This window comes from Mixophyes fleayi, chromosome 10, assembly GCF_038048845.1.
Source record: "Mixophyes fleayi isolate aMixFle1 chromosome 10, aMixFle1.hap1, whole genome shotgun sequence".
Classification (NCBI taxonomy): domain Eukaryota; kingdom Metazoa; phylum Chordata; class Amphibia; order Anura; family Limnodynastidae; genus Mixophyes; species Mixophyes fleayi.
In genome coordinates, this window is record NC_134411.1 from 98,437,307 (window position 1) to 98,465,274 (window position 27,968).

Here is a 27,968-nt window from a genome sequence, read left to right on the forward strand (position 1 = left end):
ATTCTATTAAGTTGCAATATTCAGTATAATGACATCACCATTTTTGAGTGGAGTTTATTTAAAAAAAAAAGGTACTGAGCAAGTTCACTGGTACTTCCAATGTTGGGAGTACCATTGTGGTCACTATTAGTACACTAGCCAAAAAGCTGTAGAGTGTTTGAGGTTAGGGAACAGGGAGAAACGGTCACTCCTCTGTATTTACCAATATGCATATTATGTCTATGGGCAGCAAGGATGCCAGTTTGGCTTTGAATGTAAGAAATTAAATTAAAAATGAAGAATGCAATTTATTCTGTTACCTTAAAGCCACAATAAAGTCACTTTATTTAGTAAGATAGAAATGAACCTTTTTCTTCAGTCTCACATCGATCCGATGCCACCTCCCATCAGTCACATTTACTGCCTGGGGTAGCTGTAATTGTAGAGCATCGTAGATGTGTCCAATCTTCAGCCTGGGTTCACCCCGCACAATATCTAGTGAGACACCAAGACCGATATTACATCACTTTGATAAGGGGACCATTTATTTATACCTGGAATCTCACTTAGACAAGAAAACTGCCTGTCGGTTTTTGTTGCAATACCCTATCTGCCCAGCAGGTGCTCAACCATTCCGACGGTTACTTAACAGACACTGGGGGTTCTATTTAAATGTATAGTAACCTACAGTAATTGTTCAGCAATTAGCTTTGATTTATTTAGTGGATGTTAGTCTATGGGGTGTGGGGTTCAATTAGATGCGAGGTGATGCGATATGTCCCCACAACAGTCCGTAACGACACATTGGAGATTTTCCTTAAATTTCCACTTGTTTTCCTTCATATCCCATAGAGCTGCAAGGAGAGAATGAGCGGAAATTCTGTACCGTATTGGACGGCAATTTGCGCAGCCAGACATATTGCGGCGGTGCCTAGCACCAACTAAATTTTCCCCTATGAAAGCAAATTTCTGGTTTGTTCTTTTGAGATATAGCCTCATTTTCACTTTGTTAGTAAACAATCACACTGCCCTGCCCTAGAATTGTCTATAAGCCACAAACATGCACTGTATATGTAAACTATATGCGGTTAATGTAGCGTTACAGAATTAAACAACACATATATAGAAAGAATATGTTAGATGGAGAAACAGATACATTTGTAATCTAGTTTGACACATTTTCCCGACGTACCAATAGACAAGAAATATTCTTCATTTCCAGGTGGCTGATTGGACAGTGGTCCATTATATAAGACCACCCCATGGGGTTCACCGCTTATAAACTCTACAGACAGATGACTTTCAGGGCAAATTCTGATCGGTGAATAGAAGGCGTGTCCATCGCCACGGAAGCCACGTAGAGTCTGTTGACACAACGGTCCACTGAACTGGGGGACGCAGCGACACCTAGACACGGGTCAAAATCAACACACATTAAACATCCTCAAAATTTACAAGCGTTCAAATTGCTCCTATATTTTATTTCTTCAACTCAGACTCGTTTTTACAACCCGATATGCAAAAGGAGATTTAGCAGAATTGCATTTGCAACTTGTTAAACTGTTGCAATGAGATTTATGGCAGGATTATAGCGATGCCTTCACCGCATAAGTTACACAAGCACCTTTTCTTGTAGCACGGCATTTAATAAATACAAATTACTCTTCCATCTGTCGGTTCTTTTCCTGTAATCCTCCCCCCCTTAGCTTTCTATAAAACATATTTGCAAGTCTTACAGCGCAGAGCAGTTTGCTATAAATAAACAAGGATGTTTCGAAGGGAATTATTGAAATAGGAACTAAGAATATTATAAGTCTATATGATGAGATTTGCATGTTTTAATCCATCTGGTAAGCTCAGCTGGGAATTTGGGAAAAGCAGTAGTAGAGAAACAGAAATACTTTTGTATATATACCCTTAGTGCGTTTGGCAGCCTGGTACGAGAGATGGAAGATAAAGGTACATGATGAAAGGTTTCGATAATCTGACCACTGAACCATTATGAGCGTCCTCTAACGTCTGAGAGCTGCTCACAACCTCCTTCTGTATTACTGCTACCTCTTATAACAGTCCGTCATGTGTATGAATCAATGTTCTATAAAACATGGCCCTTACAATTCTAGTGTACCACCAAATTAATGTACGTATCCAACTCATGCAATATCTCTTCTAAAAACTGCCTAAATTCTAGTCCTGCTCGCTGGGTTTAACCATTTCCAACAAACATGTCCTCTTACTAATGGACAATACGACGCGGTCACTGATGATCACTGCTCATCGTAGGTGTTGTCAATTGGCCATATAGCTTATGTTCTTGTTTTAACAAGGATTTTATACAAGAGCTCTGGTTTGTATGCCAAATTCATGTAATTTTGTGAATAAATATAGTTAAATCTATTATCCACGGATCTTTGAGTTTATTAGGACCAGTCCTGTTTTTATTTAGTGGCTTTTGTGCGCTGTCTCAAATTTTATTTGTTGCTATGTGAATAGCTCTGGTGGAATGCGTTGCACACATTTAAATGCTGCAATATATGGCGTACGGTAAGTGACAACTATGCCGTACACGGTCTAGATTCTGAAGATGGGCAACACAATGTGTTTGTGCTTTAATATATCACAGTTATTTGTATTCTATTTTATACTTACTTTAGCTCCTATCCTTTAGTGGATCCTGGCAGCCATCATTGGGATCTTGTCTGGTTTAAGTCTGGCCAACCAGTGGCTCTCCAAGTGTGGTCACACTACAAGTCCCAGCATAGCTTGCCAGCTATCGGCTGGCTGTCTGCTGGCAGACCATGCTGGGGCTTGTAGTTTCACAACACCTAGGGAGCCACAAAATGAGCCAAGTCAGAAATTGTGTAGGGTGGGCTTCATGGTGCTACCTTCTGACCAGTGCTGAATTAGACTTGTTTTTCTATATACTTATATGGTACAACCTCGCTCTTATATACCAAACCACTTACCTGAATCCACTAGCAGTGTCTACACACGTCCCTCCGTTTAGACATGGGTTTTGGGGCAAAGAGGAGCAGGAACGTCGAGCCCGTCCAGACCATGGACACCGGCATGCTGCACTCAAGTTGTGGATGATTGAAACAAAGGAGGTGCTGCCACCATCTACAAGTTTCGGGGAGTCTGTGATTGCATTATGGTGGGTGCAGCCACCTTCCCTCAAACACACTGCTCGTAGACAGAAGTCTGCTTCTCCCGGGAATAGTTCTGTCTGCACCGCTGCCTGGATCTGACGGGGAAGAGAGAAAGAGACCATGTTTAAAGAGGAGAACAGTCACCGAAGTGAAAGGATAGATTTTATGTCAGCAGACAAATGGTATTGTGGTGTACGACTATGTACAGTCAGATACATTATTCATGTGACAAAGACAACTCTCACATTTGCCAAGTCTTCTAACGCTAGCCTGACTGAACACATCATCATGTCTTTTCCTTACATGTAAACTTCACATCCAGGTAAAGTGGAGCCGTCGCCCTGAATTAACGTTCTCCAAGTCAGTAGTACTTCAAACACTACTTACATATCATGTTATTCTTCCCAGATGTGACTACATTCACATTACTTCCTTGTTTATCTCATCTCTTCAGCACTTTAGTTCTCTAACCCCTAATTTTACACCCCAGTCATTCCTCGATCTGAGCCACATTTAAGAACGGACATAAAAGAGGACTGTGGAACAACAGTGGAGGACCGACACATTTCCCTTCCGCTGGGTGTCTTGTTACTCTGGTGCTGGTAGAATGTTCCAAGTAACGGAACACTGTGGGTTTCGGTGATAGCGGATGACTTCATGGAGAAGCAATGTGTACAATACAGATGCTAGCTCATTATGCATGGTCAAATGGTTTTGCTGTGATGCTCCTCTCTTTGGATGCTGAAAAAGCATTGGATAGTGTGAAGTGGACTTCTTTTTAGCTTGACCCTGCTGCAGATCAGTCTCTCTCCTACCCGCCTAGTGATGGCGCTGTGCCAGTCTCCACTGGTGTGAATTAAAAGTTAACAAACCTTTGTCTGATGCAGGGTAAGAAATGGCATAATAGGAAAGTAGTACTATATATAGTCTGCTCGATAAACTGCTCCCATCCCTTAAGAGAATATAACTATTTATTTTCTTGAGCGGGAATGGGGAGTGCTGTAGCTATAATAAAGCATATTAGATCTACTGTATATTTGTAGATCTCTAGTATCGCCACAATAAGTCTTCGCCCCCTATATTATTTGATTTATTCAATATTGTTTTGTTTAACCTAGTAAACATTGTTTTTTTAGTTTGCTTCCTTTATTTCCCTGTAGGAGCTGTACTGTTATTGAACCCTAATCCTTCAGTTCTCCTTCCTTTTACTGTACCCTGTGGTCAGCTGAAATCTTGTCATAAAGAAATTAATAAAAAAAAAAACACAAAAAATCTATTCTCATTTTTATAGACTGTTAACATTGTGTTTCTTTATGGGTTGAGTGTTGCTATCTGATACAATTAAATAAATACAATAAAAAAAACAAAAACATTTATACCATAACATCCCAGTTGTATCCAGTACTGGAGACCACGGGGGCTCAGTATTGTGTACAAGTAAAACAACTTCTCTCAGAAACGTGGTTGAAGTTCACATCAGCTGCACAGAACCCACCTTCTCTCTGTGTGCGACAATCGCACTCTGCAATCGCTCAGCTTTGTGGTAGGAGGAGGAGCCCAGGACCGCCAGTCTCAGTTCTGTCACTCGCCCTTCACTACTCAGGCTGAAGATGTGGACGTTCTCTGGGAGAGCCAGGACCACGTCTGCCAGGACCCTCCTCAGCTGGTCTTCTTTGCTTGCTCCAAGTTCATCCTTTTGTATAAACTCTTCCGCTGTGACATCTGAGAAAATAGGTTTATTAAAGGCGCGGAATACATACAAGACTAGTACAGTATGTATGGAGATGGACTTGTAATGAACTGATACACTAATTAATATTGGCAAATAGTAAGCCCATAATATTTGAATAGTACACAATTTATTTATTCTAGCTTCTAGCTGGGTACACATTACAGTGTTTTCAGCCGATTATCGGGTCAATCACGTGATAAACGATCGTTTGGCCCGATATCGCTTTAGTGTGTACGCTCAAACGATGAACAATGTTTGTTACAAAGCTCATCATATTGTTTCATTTGCTTTTTAAACTGGGCTAAAAATCTCTATAAATGACGGAACGATGTCGTTCCAATTCTGCAGTGTGTACGCTCTCAGGACCTGCAGTGTCCATAGATCTCTACGGAGTGTGCAGAGTCACCATCTTTTCAGTCGATGGTTATGAAAGATGAAGATGCACAGATCTGAAGGTATCCCCCTCCCCTTCAGTCGTAGGTAAAATCTCTAACTATATCGCATCGGGAGAAATTTTCTGTAGTGTGCACCCAGCCTAACCCTGCAGAGGATGTATAGATAAACTTACTCGTTGAAGGCAAGGTCGGACTTATCCCCTATGCATTCCTTAGGAGACCTGAGGGTCAGGACCCCAGAATTTGTTTTGTGGATCTCCTGATTCATAAACATGCAAAATATTATACAGTATATCTAACTGTAGCCTCTGAGCTCCTAGAGCAATGACTCACTGACACTTGGGGTCCCAGCCAAAAAAACTAAATTGTTCAGCACCTTTGAACTAGAAGCTTAAACAAGAAACTATCTTGTCATCTGACCCACAATTAAATGCTCACACACTAATTATAGGGGTCACATTCTCCCTGTGCCTAATGATTAGTCTTTGTCAATGAGTCAATCAGTTGGCCAGGATTCAGATTTAGGCTCAGTGCAAGTTTTATAAAGATTGAACCCAGTAGATTGATAAACATTTTCTATAGCGCAGCAAAAGAAACAATGAATGAAAAGAGATAATAAATATGCATATTCTGCAAGAATTCTTATAAAAATATCGAAAAACCTATAGATAAAAGAATAAGCTTTCTCATATATTCTTATTTTAAAAATGTTTACACCGTTGGGGTAGTTTGATACACACATTATTATACTATAAGCATCGGGACTCATATATTGGTAGATTTGGGAGCAGGTCCAATATACAGCATATTGAATATACACAGCAATGAATGAGAACACTTATGTAATAACACAAGTAGAATAGACAAACGTGCTCCACCAGGTAAGACTCACACACCAGTATAATACATACAGCGAAGGTAGCATTATCTCACTTTTACCCACAGTGCACTTTGGTCTTAACGTAACAATCTATATTACGACATAACATTCTAAGCAGCTTTACCCTAAAACAACAGAACTCCAATCAACCACAATACACTTTAACAACCAGTTATATGACAAATAGACAATGATTTAACTTCAAACAGGCTCAGGCAAGCACAAAATAAGGCTCCTTGATTTTGGCAAAACATATTTGAAACGGAGTACATAATACACCAAGTTACCCACATTTCCTCATTCTCCCTCACTTTATATCACTTCCTTCTACTTTTTAGTCATGTTATAACTAATATATTTTATTGGCTTATTTTTATTTTTAATTTTAAGATGCAAAGTTAGAATTATGAAATAACATTCTCTACTGCTTTAATTATAAGGATATTAGAAGTCAGTGCGTGGTTTCTTAACCTGAATAAAAGTTCTTTGACCTCATCCTTTATATGGTGACAAAGTTAATTTGTTACTATGAATATTCTTGTTATATTAAATATAGGATACAGTATCCCCTACATCATTTACATTGCCCACTCTCACCATGTGATGGATCAGGATGGACTGTGGTGGATCAGGAAGGACTGCGATGGGTCAGGATGAACTGAGATGGATCAGGATGGACTGCAATGGATCAGGAAGGACTGCGATGGATCAGGAAGGACTTTGATGGATCAGGAAGGACTGTGATGGATCAGGATGAACTGCCATGGATCAGGAAGGACTGCGATGGATCAGGAAGGACTGCGATGGATCAGGAAGGACTGCGATGGATCAGGAAGGACTGCGATGGATCAGTATGGACTGCGATGGATCAGTATGGACTGCGATGGATCAGGATGGACTGCGATGGATCAGTATGGACTGCGATGGATCAGGAAGGACTGCGATGGATCAGTATGGACTGCGATGGATCAGGATGAACTGCCATGGATCAGGAAGGACTGCGATGGATCAGGAAGGACTGTGATGGATCAGGATGGACTGCGATGGATCAGTATGGACTGCGATGGATCAGGAAGGACTGCGATGGATCAGTATGGACTGCGATGGATCAGGATGGACTGCGATGGATCAGGAAGGACTGCGATGGATCAGGAAGGACTGCGATGGGTCAGTATGGACTGCAATGGATCAGAAAGGACTGCGATAGATCAGGATGGAATGTGATACATTCTTAATAAAATGTAACTCCTTACTTGTTAATGCCAGAGATACAGAATTGTAGATGGCCTCGCTCTTTATCTCCTGTACATGAATTTGCACGGTGGATATAACATCTGGCCAGATTCCGTCTGAAACTTTTACCTCTAGATTGTAAGTTCCTTGGTCACTGTTCTCTACCAGTAGAGTCCCTGTGTTATGGTCCAACAGGAAGTGGCTAAACAAAAATTATACACAGTAGGAATAATAAAATATAGAGTTATTAGTGTCCACATAGATTGTCTTTATAAAGTTTAATTATAAGAGCATTATGCTAATAATTATTGAACCTGGCTGTTCAATGGTCAATGATTTCAATAAGAGTTCTCTTATAGTTTATTAAACTAAGTGGACATAACACACTATTGTGTAAAGGTTTTTCTAGTTAAGATGAAGGCATAATGTTATTATTTATGTATGTAAACATGAAAAATTAGGAGCATGAGTTGTATAATTTAGTGCGTTTTGTGGATTTACAAATTGAAAAGAAAAATAGATTGCTCTCAAATGCAACAATGTGGTCCGGATGGTTATTAGAGATTGTAATGTTTAGGCGTTTGTGCCCTAAATCAGTAACTCTGTGATCCACGTATACAATAGACCCGAATTCCACTCATGTTACCACTTTTACACTGTTTCACCACTTCAGTCTGTAGGTGACATTTCAATTCACCCCTATATATATAGCACTATAGCTACTGCCACTATTTACTGCAATATGGAGAAAATCAAGTTCTCCGATGGTAACGTACCCCTGTGACTATAAGCATTTGTTGAAAAATAAAGATGAGCAGCTGTTACAAACTGAAAACATTTTCTGTTAATAGCACAAAGTATGGAATTACTAGAGAACAATAGAGTAATAATATGTAGTATCTTCATCCTAATACACAATAGGATACATAGTGTCATTTTTCTAAGTTAAGGTGGGAGCAATGTTTGATGTCTCCTATTAACATCATCATCATCATCATCAATTTGTCCTGTGTCACAATGCAGTGCGGGACAGTCATTATAACAAGTCAGACATAAAAAACAGAAGAAATACACAGGAGTTTGAGAAGGGGGTGCAGACATGAGACGGAGGCTAGGGAGTACCCTGTACGTTAAAGCATACAGTCTTGATGGAGTTGGCAATGCTGAAACGAAAGGAGCTAGTGGGCAGAGGGAGTAGTATCAGGTGGGGGTAGTATAATCTACAGTGATGGGGTGGGATTGGAGTGAGCGCTGGGAAGTTTGAATGTTGGTCAGGCGGGGGAATGAGAGGTGGTAAGCAGGGAGAAGGCTAGGAGCAGGTCAATAGGCAGATTTAAGAGGGCGTGAGTATGGGTATCTCATGATGAGGTCAGTGATGTATGAGGGAGACACATTGATGGGTAACTTGAATTTGTTTCACATGAAACACTCTCCCTGCCTGCTACTGAGTTGCAGTTTGAAGCTTACGCAGGTATTTCCGAGACGGCAGTGAATGTTTTATTGTTCCAATCGTCTTCATCTGGAGCAAAGACCTTCCCAATCTCAGCCTGCGTTCCAGCAGCTGTTCAGAGAAAACAAATAACGGGGTCATTTCCAATCATTTCTGCAAGACAGCTCTTCTGGGTAATTAGCGCTAGTAATACAAGCTGCTGCTGCTGCTGTTATGTGAATACGTCTCGTATGAGTACACCATCATTGTCTAAGATGTGCTTTGCTTTGGCAGATTCTGTTGCAGGTACACACAGAACACTTAAGCGGAGAGATGTTCTACAGTGGGCAGGGCCTGTTTTTAAGGTACATAATAACACTGCTGAATCAGGGGAATAACATTCAAAACGGTAGAAAAAAATTATATTAGAAAAACAATGATAGCCAATGACAGGTCCTGAGGGCGGAGGGAGGGTGAAAACTTTATTTCTGATGCTCTTAGTTTTTTGCCCTTCCCTCATTGTGGGTTTTTAAATAGTCACTTATGGTAAAACAAATCAAGGAAGTTGGGGGACAATGAGAATCAAGAGAGTACTCAGTGATTTTAGAATATTACTTTTGCGATAGGAAAAAATGCAGGTGGTCCAATGACCCAGCCTAAGGTAGTCCATTATGGGATCGTCCCTGGGGTCAGATGACCCCCAGCACACCCTGCCTCTGGGGATGGGTAATTAGACCAATAGGAGACCAAGACATAACTTTTACACACCATAGGGACAGTGGCTCAGCGTTAGGGCTCGGAGAGAGGCCGCGGTCCCAATATCACATCACCTTCAAAATAGGTCACATTTATGCAGAAACACTGTCTCCTTCATACTGTATTGACTTTCACATCTTATTATGGGGCATATTTAATAAAGCACGATAGTGCTTTTAACGGGTCATTAAGGTGTCCTCCTGTCCGCCGCAAATTTATTAAGGGTGCATCGCAGCAGATATCATGGGTATCTGCTGCTTTGCATTCCTCTTCGTTTTTGGGAGCAGTCACCATTCAACAGAATGGGCCGCAATCTAACAAGTCCCGAAAAAACATTTTTTTCGGGAACTTGTCATGTTATTGTACGCCAGCTGATGCTGTCAGCTCTGCTCCAAAGAGCAGAGCTGGACAGCGCATGTGTGGAGGGATCACATGATCCCTCCCTGTCACTCAGCGCGCTCTCTCTAGAGGGGATTTGTGTGCGCATGTCCAGTTCTTGGAACTGGACATGCGCAATTGAAGAGTGAAGAGAAGACCCGGAGACAGCGCTTCCGAAGAGGGGGATAAGTATGATTTTTTTTATCACTGAAACAGCAGTTTTTCGGAACTGCTGTTTCTGTGCAGGGCTGTACATAAATGTGAGAAATAGTTCAATCCTTATCATTGCGATAAGGATTGAAAACTACTTTTCACTTTATGTGAATATTGATAAATGTGCCCCTGTATCTGTTCTGATCTCCCAGACGTTACAGTAACCAACAGCAAAATAGCAGTACAAAAGCAATGTATTCCCTTACAATTAAAATAATATTTTAGCAGACAGACACAAAGCTCTACATGTAATAACATTATATCCTTGTAACCAGTTCCAGCCCTATCTTCCCAAATGTATGAGCTCAACAAAGCGTGAAAACAATGTGACAGCGAAAAGCTCCCATAATATAATATTAATTCCTATCAATGTCCACCCCGGAGAGGAGCTACTTACGGCTAATTCTGTCACTAGCAATCCATGATTGTAAAGATTCCGAGCTCGTATATTGTACATTCCATTAACCCACTTACAGTGTATACATGAATGCACTGCACAACAAACTTTCTTGTTTATCTTTCTTTTACGTCATCCAGGCTTAAAGTATATAATATATATATATATATATATATATACACACACACGCTTCTCTTGCTGTTTACCATGTCTCAGAGTTCTATAATAAACATGTTGTTTGTGAGCTGACCTTTCTTTTAAAAGTAAGCGTATTGTTGCTGTAAAGCGTTCTGTATAATCAGCTTGAAGTAGAGTTCAAAAACTGAATCACATTACAGCAGTCTCCAGCCATTAGAGTAAATATATCCTTCAAACAGGGCTGACGTTCCAAGGGAGCGAAACATCAAGATTAATGGTTTCAGTAAATTAGAGGAACGAGCGAAGGGGTGACCGCTACATCTGAATGCCAATAAATGCAAAATAATGCATTTGGGACACAAAAACCCAGGCATTTCACTGTCATGCAGAAGAACAGCGAGAGAGGAATGAGATGAGGGAGTCATTATTTTAGGTGATTCAAAAGACAGAAAAAAAACAGATATAATTTAAAATGCCAGAAGGATGTATGGTGTATAGAATATGGAATTAAATAAGTCATGTTATTTTCTAGAACTGACTTAACACTCCTACGGACTATTTATTTTCTATATTCCTTTTTTTTTTTTTTTTGCATATTTTATAATGGCAAAAGCTCATGTGGTTGAACATAAAATAGAAAATAATTTGCACGGTTGTGATGATTTATAAACCAGACGGTTTTATAAAGTTAACTCCTCTTCCAGACGCAGTGTATGTCTGCTCTCCTCTCTTACTGAGCCGAGTATATCAATCCCATCAGGTGCTTCACTTGCTCGTGCCATAATAAGGGGGCCAGGCTCACACTACTAGCTCAGTGATACAGGAACTAGTTGGGAGCATCGACCATGGGTGCTGATTGTCGACCACCTTGACTTATGCGCCCGCCCAGCACCCACTGTTGTACAACCAGTAACTTTTGTTTAGTCTTGTTTTTTTTTGGTGGTAGGGGGTATGGAGACTGGGTTTATCGGAACCAGCCCTGATATTGTGTATCCTTCCCGGTGACTGGTCCCTCCCCAGGGACTAGCCACCATATTAAAAAGGAACAGGTAGGAGGGAGCACTACAGGGTAGTTTGGGGCACATGCGCAAGGCCGCCAAGATCATTTTGCAGGCCGCAGTACAGCAACTTCCTGGGACACCTTCCATAGCTGCCGAAGGGGGCACGGCCACAACAGGTTGGTGGCTCCCGCCACTAAACATGGAACTCAGTGCCCTCAAGCAGGTACTTTTTACCTGCGCCCCTTCGCCCCTCGCCGCCCTTGCCCGTGTGGCAATGGCAGGATGGTGAGGGAGCATATGTAACAAGGGAAGAGTGGGTCCAAGCATTCTTTCTGCACACAGGCCCACTAAAATCCATAAAAAAAAAGATAAACGTAAAGAGATTAAAATATAGCCTAGTTCAAATGGCTTTAAACAGATGTTGAGCTTCATTTTGAATCTCACTGATAATTGCTTTTTTATACAAACATTTTTATAATAACCATCTAGAGACCAGCTATGTATTTGTAAAATAAATTAAGCATTGATTTATTTCTGTAGCCAGGGACCTCAGCAATCTGAACCTGCTGAATTCAGCTCCATAATAAAACAGTTACTTAAAGAGGTTGTACACACCCAGCGACTGGGAAAGCTTTGAAGAGGATGAAGCATCTAGTGCCGTAGAAAGCATCATCTTATTAGTGATTAATGCCAGGTGGGTGCTCAAAACCCGATAGAACATTGGCTAACATTGTAACAAAGCAGAAGATTCTTGGGGGTAAATGTATCAAGCTGAGAGTTTTCCGGCGGGTTTGAAAAGTGGAGATGTTGCCTATAGCATCCAATCAGATTCTAGCTGTCATTTTGTAGAATGTACAAAATAAATGATAGCTAGAATATGATTGGTTTTTCAAACCCGCCGGAAAACTCTCAGCTTGATACATTTACCCCTTGGAATTTGGACCACTGTAGCCAAAAACCATAATACATGGCCATTATGTGATGCATGCTTGACTTATTATATAACACAGGCACATTAATAATCATTACATTATCTAAATGTGGTTGGTTTTAGGTTTGGAACCCTCATATATTCTAAAATCATTTGTAAAAATGTTCTCAGGCTGCTACAAGCTCTTTACCAGGTAGCTTCGGCTTACCTTCATGGGTGTAAATGTAGATTTCCTTGTGACCTCCTCTGTGACTATTATCATTCTCATCACCGATGGTTATAGTCAGCACGTTCGTGGCACTCATTGGTGGACTCCCGCTGTCTGTGATAATCACAGGGAGATGAAACTCTCTCTCTCGTTCTCTGTCAAAGACTCTCAGAGCCTCAATCGAGGCTGTGTTATCTCCGTGGTCAACCAGCCGGAAGTCAGAAGCATTCTGTTGGTCAATAGGCAGAGAGAAATGAAAGGGTGGGCCGTTCTCCGGAGAGTCCAGATCTACGGCATACAATAAATTTGAGCTCTTGTTCATGCGTATAATCTGAGGCCAGGCTGCATTCTCCCAAACCACAGGCTTGTACGTGCCGTCAAAGACTGGCCCATTATCATTGACATCCAGCACATTAAGAAGAACAGTCACTGTGCCAGTTTGGGCTGGAGAGCCCTCATCAATAGCCAAAATTACAAGGGTATATTCAGAAAAGACTTCCCTGTCCAGGGATTTTGTTACCATTACAGACCCAGTTTGATCAACAGAAAATTCCGTCAGAACATCCGAATCGGGTCTAATTCTATAAGTAATTTGTCCATTTTTTCCAGAATCGGCATCAGATGCCGAAACTTGTGTAATTATGCTCCCTACAGTTATATTTTCATAAAAAGGGTCCACGCGCACCAATGAAGGACTGAAGACTGGAGAATGGTCATTGCAATCTTGTAATTCTATCAAACAATGGGAAATGCTGGAGAAATTTAGATCTTGCACTTTGATTGTGAGATTAAACCAACGATCTGGGGGGTTCTCGTAATCCAACTTCTTTTTCAGTTTTATTTCCGCCTGGTGATTATTCCTAGTGCTTTCAATGGAAAACTTTTGATCTGGATCTCCTTCCATGATGTGAAAGGTTAGTAAAGAGTTATCCCCAACATCTTCATCTGTTGCGAAGACCTGTAGGACAGTAGAGTGGACTTCACTGGTCTCCAATATGACTGCAGTCCAAGACTCTTGAGTAAATTTTGGGGCATGGTCATTAATGTCTAAAATCGTGATTGTTGCTGTACCAGTGGTTGATAGTCCTCCACCATCTCTAACTTCAACCAGAAGGAAAAAGGAATCATTCTCTTCTCTATCAAGATTACCATGAGCTGTATAAATGGTACCAGTATTATGGTTTATGGTAAACATTTGTAGGCTCAACAAATCTAATGGATTAGGCACTATTGAGTAGGTCAAAATGGCATTTAGACCATCGTTTTTATCATCTAGATCTATGGCAGTCATCTCCATAACGGAGGTGTTTGGTGGTGCGTGTTCGAACACGCTAGCATTGCAAACGTTTAACGGACAGATGAACTTGGGAGAGTTGTCATTTACGTCCTGTACATAAATCATTACATCTGTGAATCCTGTGAGTCCATCACCTCCCTCATCAGTGGCAAGTACCACGAATCTCCAAATGGCATGTTCCTCGCGGTCCAGGGTTTTCATAGCAAAGACACTCCCCGTCTTCTCATCGATGGTAAATACGTTCTCGGCACCGGTTCCGTGCAGAGAGTATTTCACTCCACCGTGCTCATCATGATCTGGATCAGTAGCGGAAACCTGGGCAGCGATAACAAGAAATATACATTACGATGTAAACAGTTTATCGATTATGATTCCAATTCAGGCATGGGGCCTTTCAGATGACTTATCTACTGGTCTGCACAGGTCCTTCTGCAACTCTTATATTGTATCACTTTATACCGTACTTCTGTGCTTTTGGGTGTGTGTTTATATCAGGCAAAGTTCTTTATCCCTGTTGTCCTTGGATACGACACAAATTTTCTACGCTCTCTGTATTATACTCGGAGAGCTGGTTCATGCAGCATTGCAGGGCAATAAATACAAGCAATTCTATCTGATAATATTAAGACCTGGCTAAATGCATAGACGATAGCTGGAATCACTATGTAATATATACAAAATTAAAGGAGCTTTCCAACTTTGGAATATTTTAAGTAACCATAAAAACGTGTTATATGAATTTTTGAGATGAATGGTTCAAAGTTGCCAGGAGTTAAGCTCACTCTTCAGGGATAAACCGATAGTAAGTCGGCCAGCTCTAGATAGACATAAATATGGAGAAGTTGTACTGAACACTTGTTCCTTTGTGTTGGACAATGAAGACATTGTCAGGGACTATTGCTCATTAAGACATATTTCTAGAGAACTCCATCATGTTTATGATGAACTACTTCCCCCAACACCTCACTTTACATTCCTAGCATGAATAAAATTATACGTAATGGCGATGTTTAGGTTAGTAAACGGCCTGTACAGGTTTGCAGCCTCACCTGCAGCACGAATGTTGGTAACTCAGCCTGTTCCTCAGTTACAATTCCTCGGTACTCGTTCAGAGAGAAGACCGGAGCTTCGTCGTTTTGGTTCAACACGTTGACGGTCACCGTGGTATAATCCTCCCACTTCCCATCCGATGCCAACACCGTGAGGACATACACCTTAACTCCTTCATAATCCAGGGGGTGGACAATTATAATGGATCCCGTTTCTGGGTTCACATCCAGAACCCCGTCTATGTTCCCCGCTGTGATTTGATATCTGATATTTGCGTTCATGCCTAGAAAAGATTCTGAAGTTGTAATAAAATCTGGACTATTCATAGCAAAAAGTACTCGCAACAAAAAGAATAAATAAAATCTTAACGTGCATCACTCAAGTTTTCAGGTTTACCCGTGGAGGAACCTTTCCTGTGTAAGTCCAGAAAAAACATTGTGTTAAACTATATATCAATATTGTATTGAGTAAGAACCTTCATAAGTAATGGTCCAATTTACACGCTCCAAGGCAGTACGAGACCATCAGTTTCTTATCAAACTAGGGCCAATAAGATTGGAAGTCAGCTGTAAGGGATTATGGGTAGACTAACGCAGCTCAATAAACTCTACAATTGTGCAGGCACCATCCACAAATGGCTATCAGTAAGGGGAATAAAGAGAACGGACTAGACCTGGTTGGGAGGCTGCGAAATTAAAACTTTACCCACAATTCTTTAGTGCAGGGGATCTTTGGATATGTGTATCAAAAGAGAACTCCAGTTTCGGGACTCTTCCCTCCACATTTCTGCTGTTATTGACATACTTGATCTTAAAAAGATTGGGTGGATTGGGGCTAAGGCTGGGTACACACTACAGAAAATTTCTCCCGATGCGATATCATTAACGATTTTACCAACGACTGAAAGTCTTGATCAGCATGCCGATTCCTGTGTGCACACTTACATGATTTAAAAGATTTACCTTCAGATCTGTGCTCTTCATCTGTCATAACCATCGGCTGAAAAGATTGTGACTCTCTAAACTCTATGGAGATCTATGGACACTGTTGGTCGTGAGTGCGTACACACTGCAGAGTTAGATCAACATAGTTCCATTGTTTATAGAGACCTTTAGTCCGTTTATAAAATCAAACTATGCGATGTGCTTTGGAAGGATAAAACATGATCATGAGAGCACACACACTAATGCGATATCGGACCTAACGGACGTTTATCGTGTGATTGGTCCGATAATCGGGTGAAAAACCTGTAGTATGTTCCCACCTTAAGAGGCAGGATATTTGAAACTGAGTGGGACATTCAGAGTGTAGAATACACCTGATTGGACGAGAGCTGCTGCTTATCCAATCAGGTGTCTGATGACCTTTCAGTCCTTTTCGCTTTCAGATTTCTCCTGACCTTGAAGCACTGATACTAGATATTACCGAAGCTGTGTGTGTGGAGTGACCGACCGCCATTCTGTCATTTAAAAGGAATTTTATGATTATTAACCCCCACAAGCTTCCATTTAAGTAAAGAGAAATAAAAAAAAAAACAACACAAAGTAGGTTGGTTCCCGCTACCTTCATCTGGGTCATTTGCGCTCACGGTGACCACGACGGATCCAACATCCTGGTCCTCATCCACGCTCGCATAATAGGCGCTCTGAGTGAAGGACGGCTGGTTATCATTGACATCGCTGATAAATATGCGCACGTACGCCGTGTCTAGAGAGACAAGAGGCAGGAAATTAAAATACTTGAATGAGCCACTTCTGTCAGCTACAATTCCTTAGCCTGCCGAGCCGAGCGGTAAATGAAAACTAATATGCAGACAACACAGGAAACAAACCCTCGGGGCTGGGAACAATTTATACAGCCACATTATTCCAAGGCCCTTGAAGATGAAGCGAACGTCAGCATCAATTCCCTTTAACAGATAACACGGGCAGAATTGATTTCTGATGTCAGTGGCTTTTTATTTTGGGTCTAATGCCCCAATAATACCATTTAGTCAGGATAATTCCCCTCCAGTTTCCACATCTCCTACCCTCAGCGGTTTCAGACAGCTATAGCTGCAGCTAAACACCATTATATATTCATAGTATTTATCTTGCCTGCAGCCCAGTGTGATCTAGATTTACTCTGCAAGTCTATATTTTATTATTAGTAATGTCATTACAGGAATACATGCTCCATACATTCCAGTTATGCCATTTTAATAGCGTCTTTAAGATGAATGCGTTTTAAGCATTATTTCCTCATAAAGCCACGGGCAAAAAAATCACCCCCTCCCAACCTCATACTAGAAGTATTTAAGAAAATATCCACCCATTGTTCTTTATAGTTCATATCCTCAAATTGATAGGACTTGTGAATTACTGTTTCAATTATTTTTTTTTTTTAAATCCTTTTGGTAGAAATAAAGCATTTAAGCGTGACTTGTTTTCTGCAGCATTAAGAAGGTGAAAGACCTTTTTCGGAATCTCTCTTCCTCAGCCATAGCCCCTTGGTTAGTAGCAGAAAGGGGTGTATTTTTCACTGTTCTGTCACCCACAAGGGGGAAAATGTTGGGTGTCTACTGAACAGCCGAGAGCCCACCAGAGAAAATTACATTGATTATCACCTCCCAAAATCTCAAACCCATCTTATGTCAATACATCATAATCCCCGAAACACATTACCTTATAATAACCATCAATTTTACAATTCATTGCAATGGCCAACACCTATTGTTTCATTATAATTTCCCTATTCACCCCAGTTCCTAACATGTACAGCAAACTTTTAGTTCGTTATAAGACGCACCAATCGCCCAATTCACTAGTTCATTATAATGCACATGAAAACCACCTCATCCGCTTCCAAGAGCATTAAATTAATTTCATTAAAAACCACTGCGTTCCACAATCTACTTAAACTGGATTTATAATATATAGAATATCAATTAATCATCGGTTGATATTACTATGTAGTTTTTTAACTCTTTACAGCCCAATGCAATAGTAATTATTACTCATGATGTGTCACTATTTGCACTAGAGTGAAAACAGATAGGCACCTTTCTCCCTAATTTGTATGTGATTGTGATTTGCTATATTTCATCTCCCCCTTATGTAGGCTTATGGCAACCAATTATATATCAAATTCTAGCAGCCTAGTGCTGACGCGCTCTTAGATGGGGCACAAGATGTGTCTTACATGCACTAGTTAATTAAGTAATTACTAATTAATGAGCTCTATTATCATGTCCAGAGGTAATTGAGAGGGCGTGAAAGTTTGTGTGTTAGTGTATTTATAATTACGTCAATCATTAATTACTAAGTGCCTTCTGTCTGAAATATGCTGAGTGATTGCACTGTAAGGAAAGACAATAGATTAATATGTAACTATTGAAGCATGGCGGAGATCCAAGACATCACCTACTGTCTGCGTTTAATACAGATATTTAAGTTAGTCGGAAGGACACATCTAGCTTGGGTGTTCTGACTTGATCCCTGTATAAAATTATAAATCTAAAAATAAAAATGCCCCCACTGCTCACAGCACCCCCCAGGCTATAAAACACACAGGACCCGATTCATTAAGGCAGTGTTGGCTAACCTGTGACACTCCAGGTGTTGTGAAACTACAATTCCCAGCATGCTTTGCCAATATATAGCAGCTTATTGCTGGAAGGGTATGCTGGGACTTGTAGTTTCACAACACCTGGAGTGTCACAGGTTAGCCAACACTGCATTAAGGCATGAAAATGGCGATATCACTTGCACCAGTTACAGGTCGGGTGTAAGAGAAGATTACCAGTGGTGACGGCTGTGTAGGCAGCTAGAACATGTGTTTACACATTTAAATGCATTAAAATAACATCCTAATAAATGGATTTTACAGAAATTTTTATTTTATACATTACACATATTTATTGATGTATCCTGCAGTGTATTGTCTGTTAGAGCAGAGCAGACCTTGTCACACAATACAGAGGGCAACCTTGTCACACAATACAGAGGGCATATCTTACCTTCAAACACCTCAAATGGCCAAAGGGGAATGAATAAGATTTATTATATATAACTATTCTTTCTTCAAGTTTTGATACATCTGAGCAAACATTAAAATGCAAATAGTCAAACACAGTTACCTGTGTATGTATTGTATACATACACAATACATATATGTATTGTATTGTAATGTATTTTATGTACAGTAGACATTAATAACATCCTGATAAATGTATTTTATGGTAAAAAAAAAACAAAACAAAACTTTTTCTTTTAAATGTTTTCTTATTAATCACTATTATTAACAGGTGACAATAATTTCATTTTTATTTCTTCTCTTTTGGGACTTTATATTCCACATATTTAGTGGCCGTATCCTGCAGTGTATTGTCTGTTAGAGCAGAGCGGGCCTAGACCTGTATTCATCACCAGACGTGGCTTCAGATCCGCTCCTTGTTGAATACAGACGTCTGTATACCTGATTAACATTTGTGTTTTTTTAAAAAAACACACAATCTGTTTATGAATCAGGCCCACACTCCCAAGGACTTCAACATCTTGCATTACCATAAGAACAGAAGATTAATGGCCATACAGGTACATTGATGTAGTATGTCACCAATCTGCTCCGAACAGTCGGAAAGTGCGGGGCCCCATTAACACAAAATTTACCATCCATCTTGTACAACATGTGATCGCTCCATATCAGAAATTGATTAGGAACAAAGGTCTTTTTCGGACCACACATGCTGTGATTTGCAGCCAATTGACCCCAAAAAGTGTAGCATCTATGGCTACCTATAGAGGGCCCGGCGAATTTCCTCGTATACGAGAAGACCAGTACATATAAACCCATTCCCTGAGCCTCTTCCTGTAGTGTAACTACATTTGTCAGTAATCTTATGTGATTTACTAGAACAGGAAATAATTTGTAACAATTTTTCTTACACTTCCCAATAACTGGATTCATGTGTCAATATCTCACAGGAAATTAGAGGTGATATGTGAGTGAATTGCAAACAAGAAATTCTAATTGTTACATAATAAATCCATGAATACATTGTGCACCATAGACCATTGCTGTGTTATCAAGATTATTTCATAATTTCTATAAATGATCGCAGCGATATCCTGGTGTCACAAATACAGAGCAGACAACTTGTCTCCAATACCGTATCACTGCTACATATACATCTTGCTTAGTACAATGTTACCAATGTCTGTGTACAACTCCTATCAGACCACTTCTCATTGCCTAGTACAACTTCCAACAAGACACGGTATAACCTCTAACTATAGCAAACAAAGTATATGGACTCAGTACACTGTATTTTAAAAGCAGTATTAATCATCTATAAATATAATAGTAATCTCCAACAAACGCAGTATTATTATTATCATTTATTTGTTAGGCGCCACAAGGTTTCCGCAGCGCCAGTATTCATCTAGGAAACAGGTACAGTATAATATTAACCCCTTAAATACAGCCATGCAGGGGCAAACACAGGATTTGTAGAGGGGGGTTTCCACACCACGCCTCCAGTAGGCGTGACCAGCATGCATGGGGGCGTGGCTATAATTTTAGACAGTGCTTGGCTGCTCTCCAACTCTTCCTATCCCCATGATATACATGGGCAATGCTGCGTGCACTACTGTTTGGTGCACGCAGCTCTCCCTTTTCAAGCAGAGCCGTGTGAAGCGGGGGCAGGATCCAGCCACCTCAATTATACAGTGCCCAGGCTTGGAGGGGGGTTTTCAGGCACTAGGAACCCCTTCCCCCCTCAGTTTGCCTATGCTGAGAGATGTCCAGAGCTTGAAAGACCGAGGCATGTCACAGATTGGTGAGTCTGGAAAGCACAATAGGTGGCTATTAAACACACCTAAATACAGTGAAATTCTAAAAAATTTAATTTTAAGTTCGATCCTGACTGGGATAAAATCAGACACGATCCTATTAGGAAAACGGACGGCTCTTCCACGTACCAGAGTTGGGCTGTCCGTGCTTCCCAGGGCGAGCGGACTCTGAACCATCAGACGATTTTACCTCCAGCAGGTAAGAAGTCTTCATCTCTCTGTCAAACAATGACGCGGTGTAGATGCTGCCGGTCTGGGGATCTATGTGGAACAGAGCGTGGTCACCGCTACGATCTTCCAGGATAGAATAAGTGATCTGAAGGATGACATTAAACCATTAAACCATAGGAAGGGTCGGTACAGGACACTGCAGCAAACTGTAACTCTTTCAACATGACGCAAGGATTCTGTACAATGCAACAAAGACTTTTTTTCTTCTTCTTTACAATAAGTAGGTTATATGTGATAGGGCCACTAATCATAAAATACAATGCAAAATAGAATACAATGTGCTCTGAATACATTCACATATATACACAGAAAAGTTCAAGAACTTACAGGAAATAAAATATGTAATGTAATGGTTCTATTATGGGGGATGCACTTTTCCTGTGCACATCAGATCCTATTAGTAATTTAAGTGAAGGACATAGCAGTATCCTAGCAACACATATTATTAGTTTTCCATTACAGGGATAAATGTAATTGTATCATCTATACCAGTCCTCTGACTAGCACAGTAGAAATGGCCCCAGTACCGCCAACCTTCTGATGCGCTGAGCCATGTGCGAACCGATATAAATGGGCATTTGTTTTAATATGATTTATAGACGTTAACATGATGTCACAAAATATCATTTGCGCCAAAATATTGATTTGTTTGCACTTTTTTAAAGTGACCCCCGAGGTGGGGTTTATGAACTTTTGAAATAATGAAGCAAGATAAAATGTCGTCATTACCAGGTCTAGGATCCAACTTGTGAATCATAATTTTTTACAAAAAAATAAATAAATACAAAAAGTACATTTACAAATCTAGGTTTAGTTAATAGTGGCTACTTACCTCCCCATTGAGACCCAGGTCTTGGTCGGACGCAGAAACCTGAAGGACAAAGGTTCCTAAATCCAGCCCTTCGGTCACCGAGGCCTCGTATATAGACGAGCTGAAGAACGGGACATTATCGTTCACATCTGCAAGTTCAACAAAGCAATTCAGTGCCCGACTCAAACCACCAAAACCCAGCGTTGAACGATGGCGCCGGTATCCTCCATCTTACCGGTGACGTTAATGTAGACCGTAGTAAAAGCAGCTAACGGGACAGGAGCGACGTTCTGCGCCCGGATCTTCAGGATAAAATTCTTGGTTGTTTCATAGTCCAAGTTCTCGGCCACCAGCACGGAGGCAGAGCCGTCCTCCCGGTTCATGGTCAGGTAAAAGCGCACTGGCATGTTACTCTCCGGAACTAGCCCCTCCTCTAAGTTGTAGGTCACCCGGGGGTCCCCATGGAGTAACGTCGCTTTAACGACCTGCGCAGAGGTGCCAGACATACCTCAAAATTATTGCTATGTATATGAGGGACCCTACAAAATGTATTTGTACGCTACTGAATATAAGTACATATTTTATTTATGTATTTGCCCCTCCACATTAGTGAAATATAAACCTTGGGTAGAGATGCCCTTTAAGAAAAATTAGTGTCGTCCAACAGGCTGCTTAAAAAGCCCTTTCTAATGTGGATACAGAAATGTGTGTACTTCCCCGGACACAATGGATGCTAGAACTTAGGAAATATGCCCTAATTTAGGAATTGTGCTCTCACATCGTCATCCCTTTTCATCCAACACCACCCCCCCCCCCCCCCCTCCTTACATTATATTTACTGGGTACAAAATAAGTGTTTGGTATAAAGCAAGTTGCAAAGAAAGACAAAACAAAGTAAAAATTAACATTAAACGTTTTCTCTTCCCCCCTGAAGGTCACGGACCTGTGACCGGTTTCCCTGCCGGTAAATCTAGTCCTAGTTAGCGCATAAACAGCAGAAAGTAACGTACACTAGAGGCAGCATTAAGGTGACACAGTGCTGGGATCAGCATTGTACAGTCATTGTATCATTGTATTTGTTCTATTCCTGGTGGGCTTTGTGTGCATTAAACAAGACATAATAAAGTGCATTATTCTCAGACAGGTGTGAAGTGCTGGACATGAATTGTAGGATAGTTCTCAGTATCTCTCTTTCATTTAATTAGTACGTTGTGTTATGGGAAAGTGCCCTGTGGTAGCAAAATGATAGTCAGGGGCTAAGCAACACTTCCTTAGGCCCCCAGCACACGGGAGGACTGCTGTGGCTTGTCCAGGGGACACTGGAGACCTGCTCAGGGGATATTGAAAACTCATAGGAGCGCCGTGCAGTGATAGCATCACTGCCTCCAATAACCGCTTAACAGGCTGTTCTACTGTTTCAGGGAAATGGAAAGGACCCAGCACCTCTGAGCCCACGTAACATATTATCGCCACATCCGGTGCCTCCAGTGCTGGGGGCACTGGTGCATTCACTACCTATACCTATGCCAGTTTTGTGGCAGATACTGAAACCAATAGTCCAGATTGTTGTGTTCCCGTGTACCGAAGGACAACACATTGGATTTGCTGAAATTTCCCATTTTACTTAGAACAACAGGTAACCTCTTGCAGGTTTCTCCTCCTTTTTCAAGTCTTCGAGCCACCTTAGAATACAAAGAGGTTAATCCTCCAAAATGTTGTCACCTCTGTGATTCTGCACATTCTAAGTAAATATATGTAAGATTTTCATCATATCCAGGGTACAGACAGTTCCTATATCGTCCGGGAATGTTCGAAGCTCCCCAACGCTGTATAGAGGGACCATTACTTCTATAGAGGCCGTAAGCAGATGTAATTCAGAAACCAGCATCAGCCTGGTACTACAAGCTGTAATATTGCAAGTTCAGTGTTTGCATAACCTTAATCTGCCTTATATTTTGCTATGAGAAATAAATGGGAGGGGCTAAAGGTAACAGGGCGTGGCTATCGCCTTTTCTTGTCCAGGTGCCTATACCTGTGCTGCCTAGTTATGTGTAGAACTGTTAATTAGCGGAGAACATGTGACCATAAATATATGTGATAAACAGACAGAGATATTACATTCCGTACCACGACAGGCGTATCTCTCTGGGTATTCTCAGGTATGACGATCTCATATATATCCTGTTCCCATGCTGGGGGCTGATTCTGGGCATCGGTCACTCGAACAACCACCTCCACCCTCGTGCTCCTGTTCCCGCCATCTGTCACAATCACTTCTTCCGTTATTAAGGACTTCTGAATATAAACAAAAATAATTCAATAAGCTGGGCCAAGCTCAACCAAAGAGCGTCTTTGTGGATTAGACATTTTTTATTTTTTTTTAAATGAAGGCAAAGTGGTTTCCAAAGACGGTTCAAGTTGTCGTATTGTGCGCAGTCCGCGGAGCTCGACAGAGGAGCCCTTTAAAATAAATATGTTGTTTCTGATGAGCGGAACTTAGCTCACATTGCTCAATGTTTATTTATCAGGTGTTTTGCATAAAAGGAGAAAATAAAAACAGTAATTTATTTTTTCTCTGGTCATTGATTGACAACAAATACACAAGTGTAAGGCAATTTACGATATCACTCTGAGACACTCATAAAATGGCCATAGGAGAGGTATAAGTTTCCGGTGCTCTCCAGGTGTTGTGGAACTACAAATCCCATCATGCCCTGCTCAGATCTGGCAGTTTGACAACTCCCAGAGGGCTGCCTAATTCTGCAGTAGAATACAGAAGGAGAAGATCATTCTGCAGTGACCAGAGGGATGGGAGCAGGACAGAAGCCACGCTAGGTGATCCCCATCTGGCTGTAGAGGAAACCGAACACGACAGCTCGACAGAGGCTCTGAACTGTCCAAAAAACCCAGTGAAGTCTCTTGTTACCCGGCCACCAGCTGTGAGATGATAAATCATCCTGCAGCCCCTGAGCGTGGAACAATCATCTGCAACTAGAATTGTCTGTGCTGTACATGTGTCTTTATCTGTCACAAGAGCTACTAATCACAGAGCCAGAGACAATCCCAACTGGGTACATGGTGCAGGAAATAAAGACATACAGACCTCAGGCAAATGTTTCCATCTGCAAACATGTCTCTCTGCATTCTGTCATTTCAAAGGGAATCCCCTCACCTAACCCCCCTACCCCCCCCCCCCACCTAACCCCCTACCCCCCCCCTCACCTAACCCCCTACCCCCCCCCCCACCTAACCCCCTACCCCCCCCCCCCCTCACCTAACCCCCCTACCCCCCCACACTCAACTCTTACTCTTGTTTTGTGACAGTTTGGGAAGTTGTAAAGTTTATATAAAAAATCTTAACAACATTTAAAATACAAAAATGTTTTTCTCAGTTCATATCGTTATTGTACCCACTATCTTACTGGCAGCAGTCTGTGCCGAGTTATTGGTGCCCATCATCTGGGGCACAGCCATCACTTCCAAAGCAGGTTTCACGTTTTGTTGAGATATGATGCACGTGGTATTCATAGTTGTGGAATCTGTGGATGTTCTAGTGAGTCTGAATCATTACTGGTGAAACTTTACGTATTATGAGCACAATTGTTCTGGACATGCCCAGAACCGGCCCGTACGCAGCAATATTCAATTCATCTTAGAGTGCAAAGGACCCTTGCTACAGCCTACGATTTCATGGGTGGAACGAGGAGGAGACTGGGCACGTAGACAATGTACAGTCAGGGCGTGCCAAGCTTGTGCGGACGCAGCAGTGTCTGATTCAGGCTTTGGGCATCTCTAAGTGATCACTTGCACCAGCTACAGGTCAGGTGTAAGTGCTAATTACTAGAGATGAAGTCTGTGTATACAGCTAGAACATATGTCTGCAATTGGGAGCAACTGTAATAATTTATTTTATGTACAATAGACATTAAGAACAACCTAATAAATGTGTTTCATTGAATGAAAACACAACAAAAACCACTTTTTTTAAAATGTTTTGTCATTAATGACTATGTTATTAGCAGGTGACATTAACTGAATAGTTTTTTTTCTGTGCATTCTTTTGTGACTTTATATTTCTTATCTGTGAGGAGTTTGTATGTTCTCCCCGTGTTTGCCTGGGTTTCCTCCGGGTGCTCCAGTTTCCTCCCACATCCCAAAAACATACTAGTAGGTTAATTGGCTGCTATCAAATGGACCATAGTCTCTCTCTCTCTCTCTGTCTGTGTGTGTATGTTAGGGAATTTAGACTGTAAGCTTCAATAGGGCAGTGAGTTCTCTGTACAGTGCTGCGGAATTAGTGGTGCTATATAAATACCTAATGATGATGTATTGGATGTATCCTGCAGTGTATTGTCTGTTAGAGGAGAGCGGACCAAGACGCATCTTTACATCTGCTCCTTGATGAATACGGTCGTGTGTATGCCCGATGCACATGTTTTTTTTGGGGGGTTTGCGTTTGCCAATAAATGTATCTCCTGTTACCTTGACAAAGCATTGCAGGAAGTCAAACGTTTGTTGGAAGGAGACTTTTACGGGATGACTTATTAAAGGACGAAATTCCGTTTTTTGTACGAACAGACGTACGTGGCATGAATTGCTGATGGTAATTTCCCTATGTCTATTTAACAAGTCCTGACAGACTATCTAACAGATGAAAAAGTATTATTCCATCAAATAATGTTTTTCATCTTTAAAAAAAAGACCTAAACATTTTTCACCCTTATTTTATATAAGTAGAAGAATAGAGGAGAAGGATTACGTTCAACCATTGTGAACATCTAAAAGATACCTTACCCGTGATACAAGCTGGTTGACGTACAGCCACCCTGTTGTCCTGTTAATCTGGAAGACTGGTTGCTCGTCTCCCGCCACAGAGTAAGTAAGTGCCGCATTAACACCATAATCTTCATCGTGAGCAGCCACACGCAGGAAGCTGGTCCCCACCGGTGTGTCTTCCTTTAGGAAATCTAGGAGAAAAGAAAAAAGAGAGAATTGTCATCTGCTTTGTCTTGAACACACCTGAAAGTTAATGGTAAACTGTTGTGAAAAGGTTTTTAAGAAATATTTTGAAGTTGTGTAAAGGACACTGAAACCAAATGTAAAGAGGATTTCTTTCAATAGCATCAACTAATTACTTAAATCAGCAATCCCACATAGAATGTTTTTTTTTTCTTTTTACTTAAATGGCAAGTTAATTAACTTTTAGGGATGTATTTGTCATTTTTATTATCTGTCATTATCTCCTTTTCAAAATCTCTCTTAAGGCTGCACAGTATGGCTGCCAGTCACACACAGGCTCTCAGCTCTCAGCATGTCATGTGAAGGCTGAGGGGGGAGGAGGTAGACGTGGATTTTAGAGTATACAGAGCAAGACGGAGCTCAAAGGGGTGTTCCAAAGCCTTTCTTCTCACTACATCATGTGCCATGTGACTGTGGTCGCCATGGAAGTCACATGACATTGTGCAGGATTACAAAGCATTAATAGCAGTTTGAAGAAACAAACCAAGGAAAATGATAAATATCGACATTATTCTTATAGTCCACCAGAGTGGTTCATGCTACAAAACAAAACACATCTCATTTGTTCATGGGATTGCTGCTTTAATGGGTTTTACGAAAAGTAAATACTAAAACATCTATTGTAAAGAAATGTGGATCCCTGACCCAATGACCCAACGAGGTTTAATTACATTCATAGCGGTTGTTTTCAAAGCTGGGGTCGTTGTCATTCTGGTCGAGGATGGCGATGTTCATCTGGCAGAGCCCGATGAGCGGGTCAGTGGCCTGGTCCGTGGCTTTGATGGTCAGTGGGTACTCCTTCTCTTTTTCACGATCAAAACTCTGCAGCGTCGTGATGATCCCTGCAGCGGAAGAGAAACAGCAGAAAGAGGCAACGGTGACTAATCACCGAGATGCCGCCTGTCATGGC

General features: G+C 41.1%; 1 protein-coding gene across 1 annotated transcript in view; it reads right to left on the bottom strand.

Moving 5' to 3' along the window:
* Nucleotides 1-27,968, bottom strand: part of LOC142104529 (neural-cadherin-like) — a 90,648-nt gene that overhangs the window by 17,622 nt on the left and 45,058 nt on the right. Inside the window, exons 10-24 of the mRNA XM_075189249.1 lie at nucleotides 27,730-27,900; nucleotides 26,834-27,006; nucleotides 24,167-24,334; nucleotides 22,275-22,524; nucleotides 22,061-22,188; nucleotides 21,127-21,313; nucleotides 16,730-16,873; nucleotides 15,166-15,449; nucleotides 12,820-14,431; nucleotides 8,836-8,929; nucleotides 7,389-7,570; nucleotides 4,624-4,850; nucleotides 2,946-3,223; nucleotides 1,172-1,386; nucleotides 347-474 (exon numbers count right to left, since the gene is read on the bottom strand). Coding sequence (XP_075045350.1) covers nucleotides 347-474; nucleotides 1,172-1,386; nucleotides 2,946-3,223; nucleotides 4,624-4,850; nucleotides 7,389-7,570; nucleotides 8,836-8,929; nucleotides 12,820-14,431; nucleotides 15,166-15,449; nucleotides 16,730-16,873; nucleotides 21,127-21,313; nucleotides 22,061-22,188; nucleotides 22,275-22,524; nucleotides 24,167-24,334; nucleotides 26,834-27,006; nucleotides 27,730-27,900 — 4,241 coding nt within the window. The remainder of the gene's footprint in view (nucleotides 1-346; nucleotides 475-1,171; nucleotides 1,387-2,945; nucleotides 3,224-4,623; nucleotides 4,851-7,388; nucleotides 7,571-8,835; nucleotides 8,930-12,819; nucleotides 14,432-15,165; nucleotides 15,450-16,729; nucleotides 16,874-21,126; nucleotides 21,314-22,060; nucleotides 22,189-22,274; nucleotides 22,525-24,166; nucleotides 24,335-26,833; nucleotides 27,007-27,729; nucleotides 27,901-27,968) is intronic.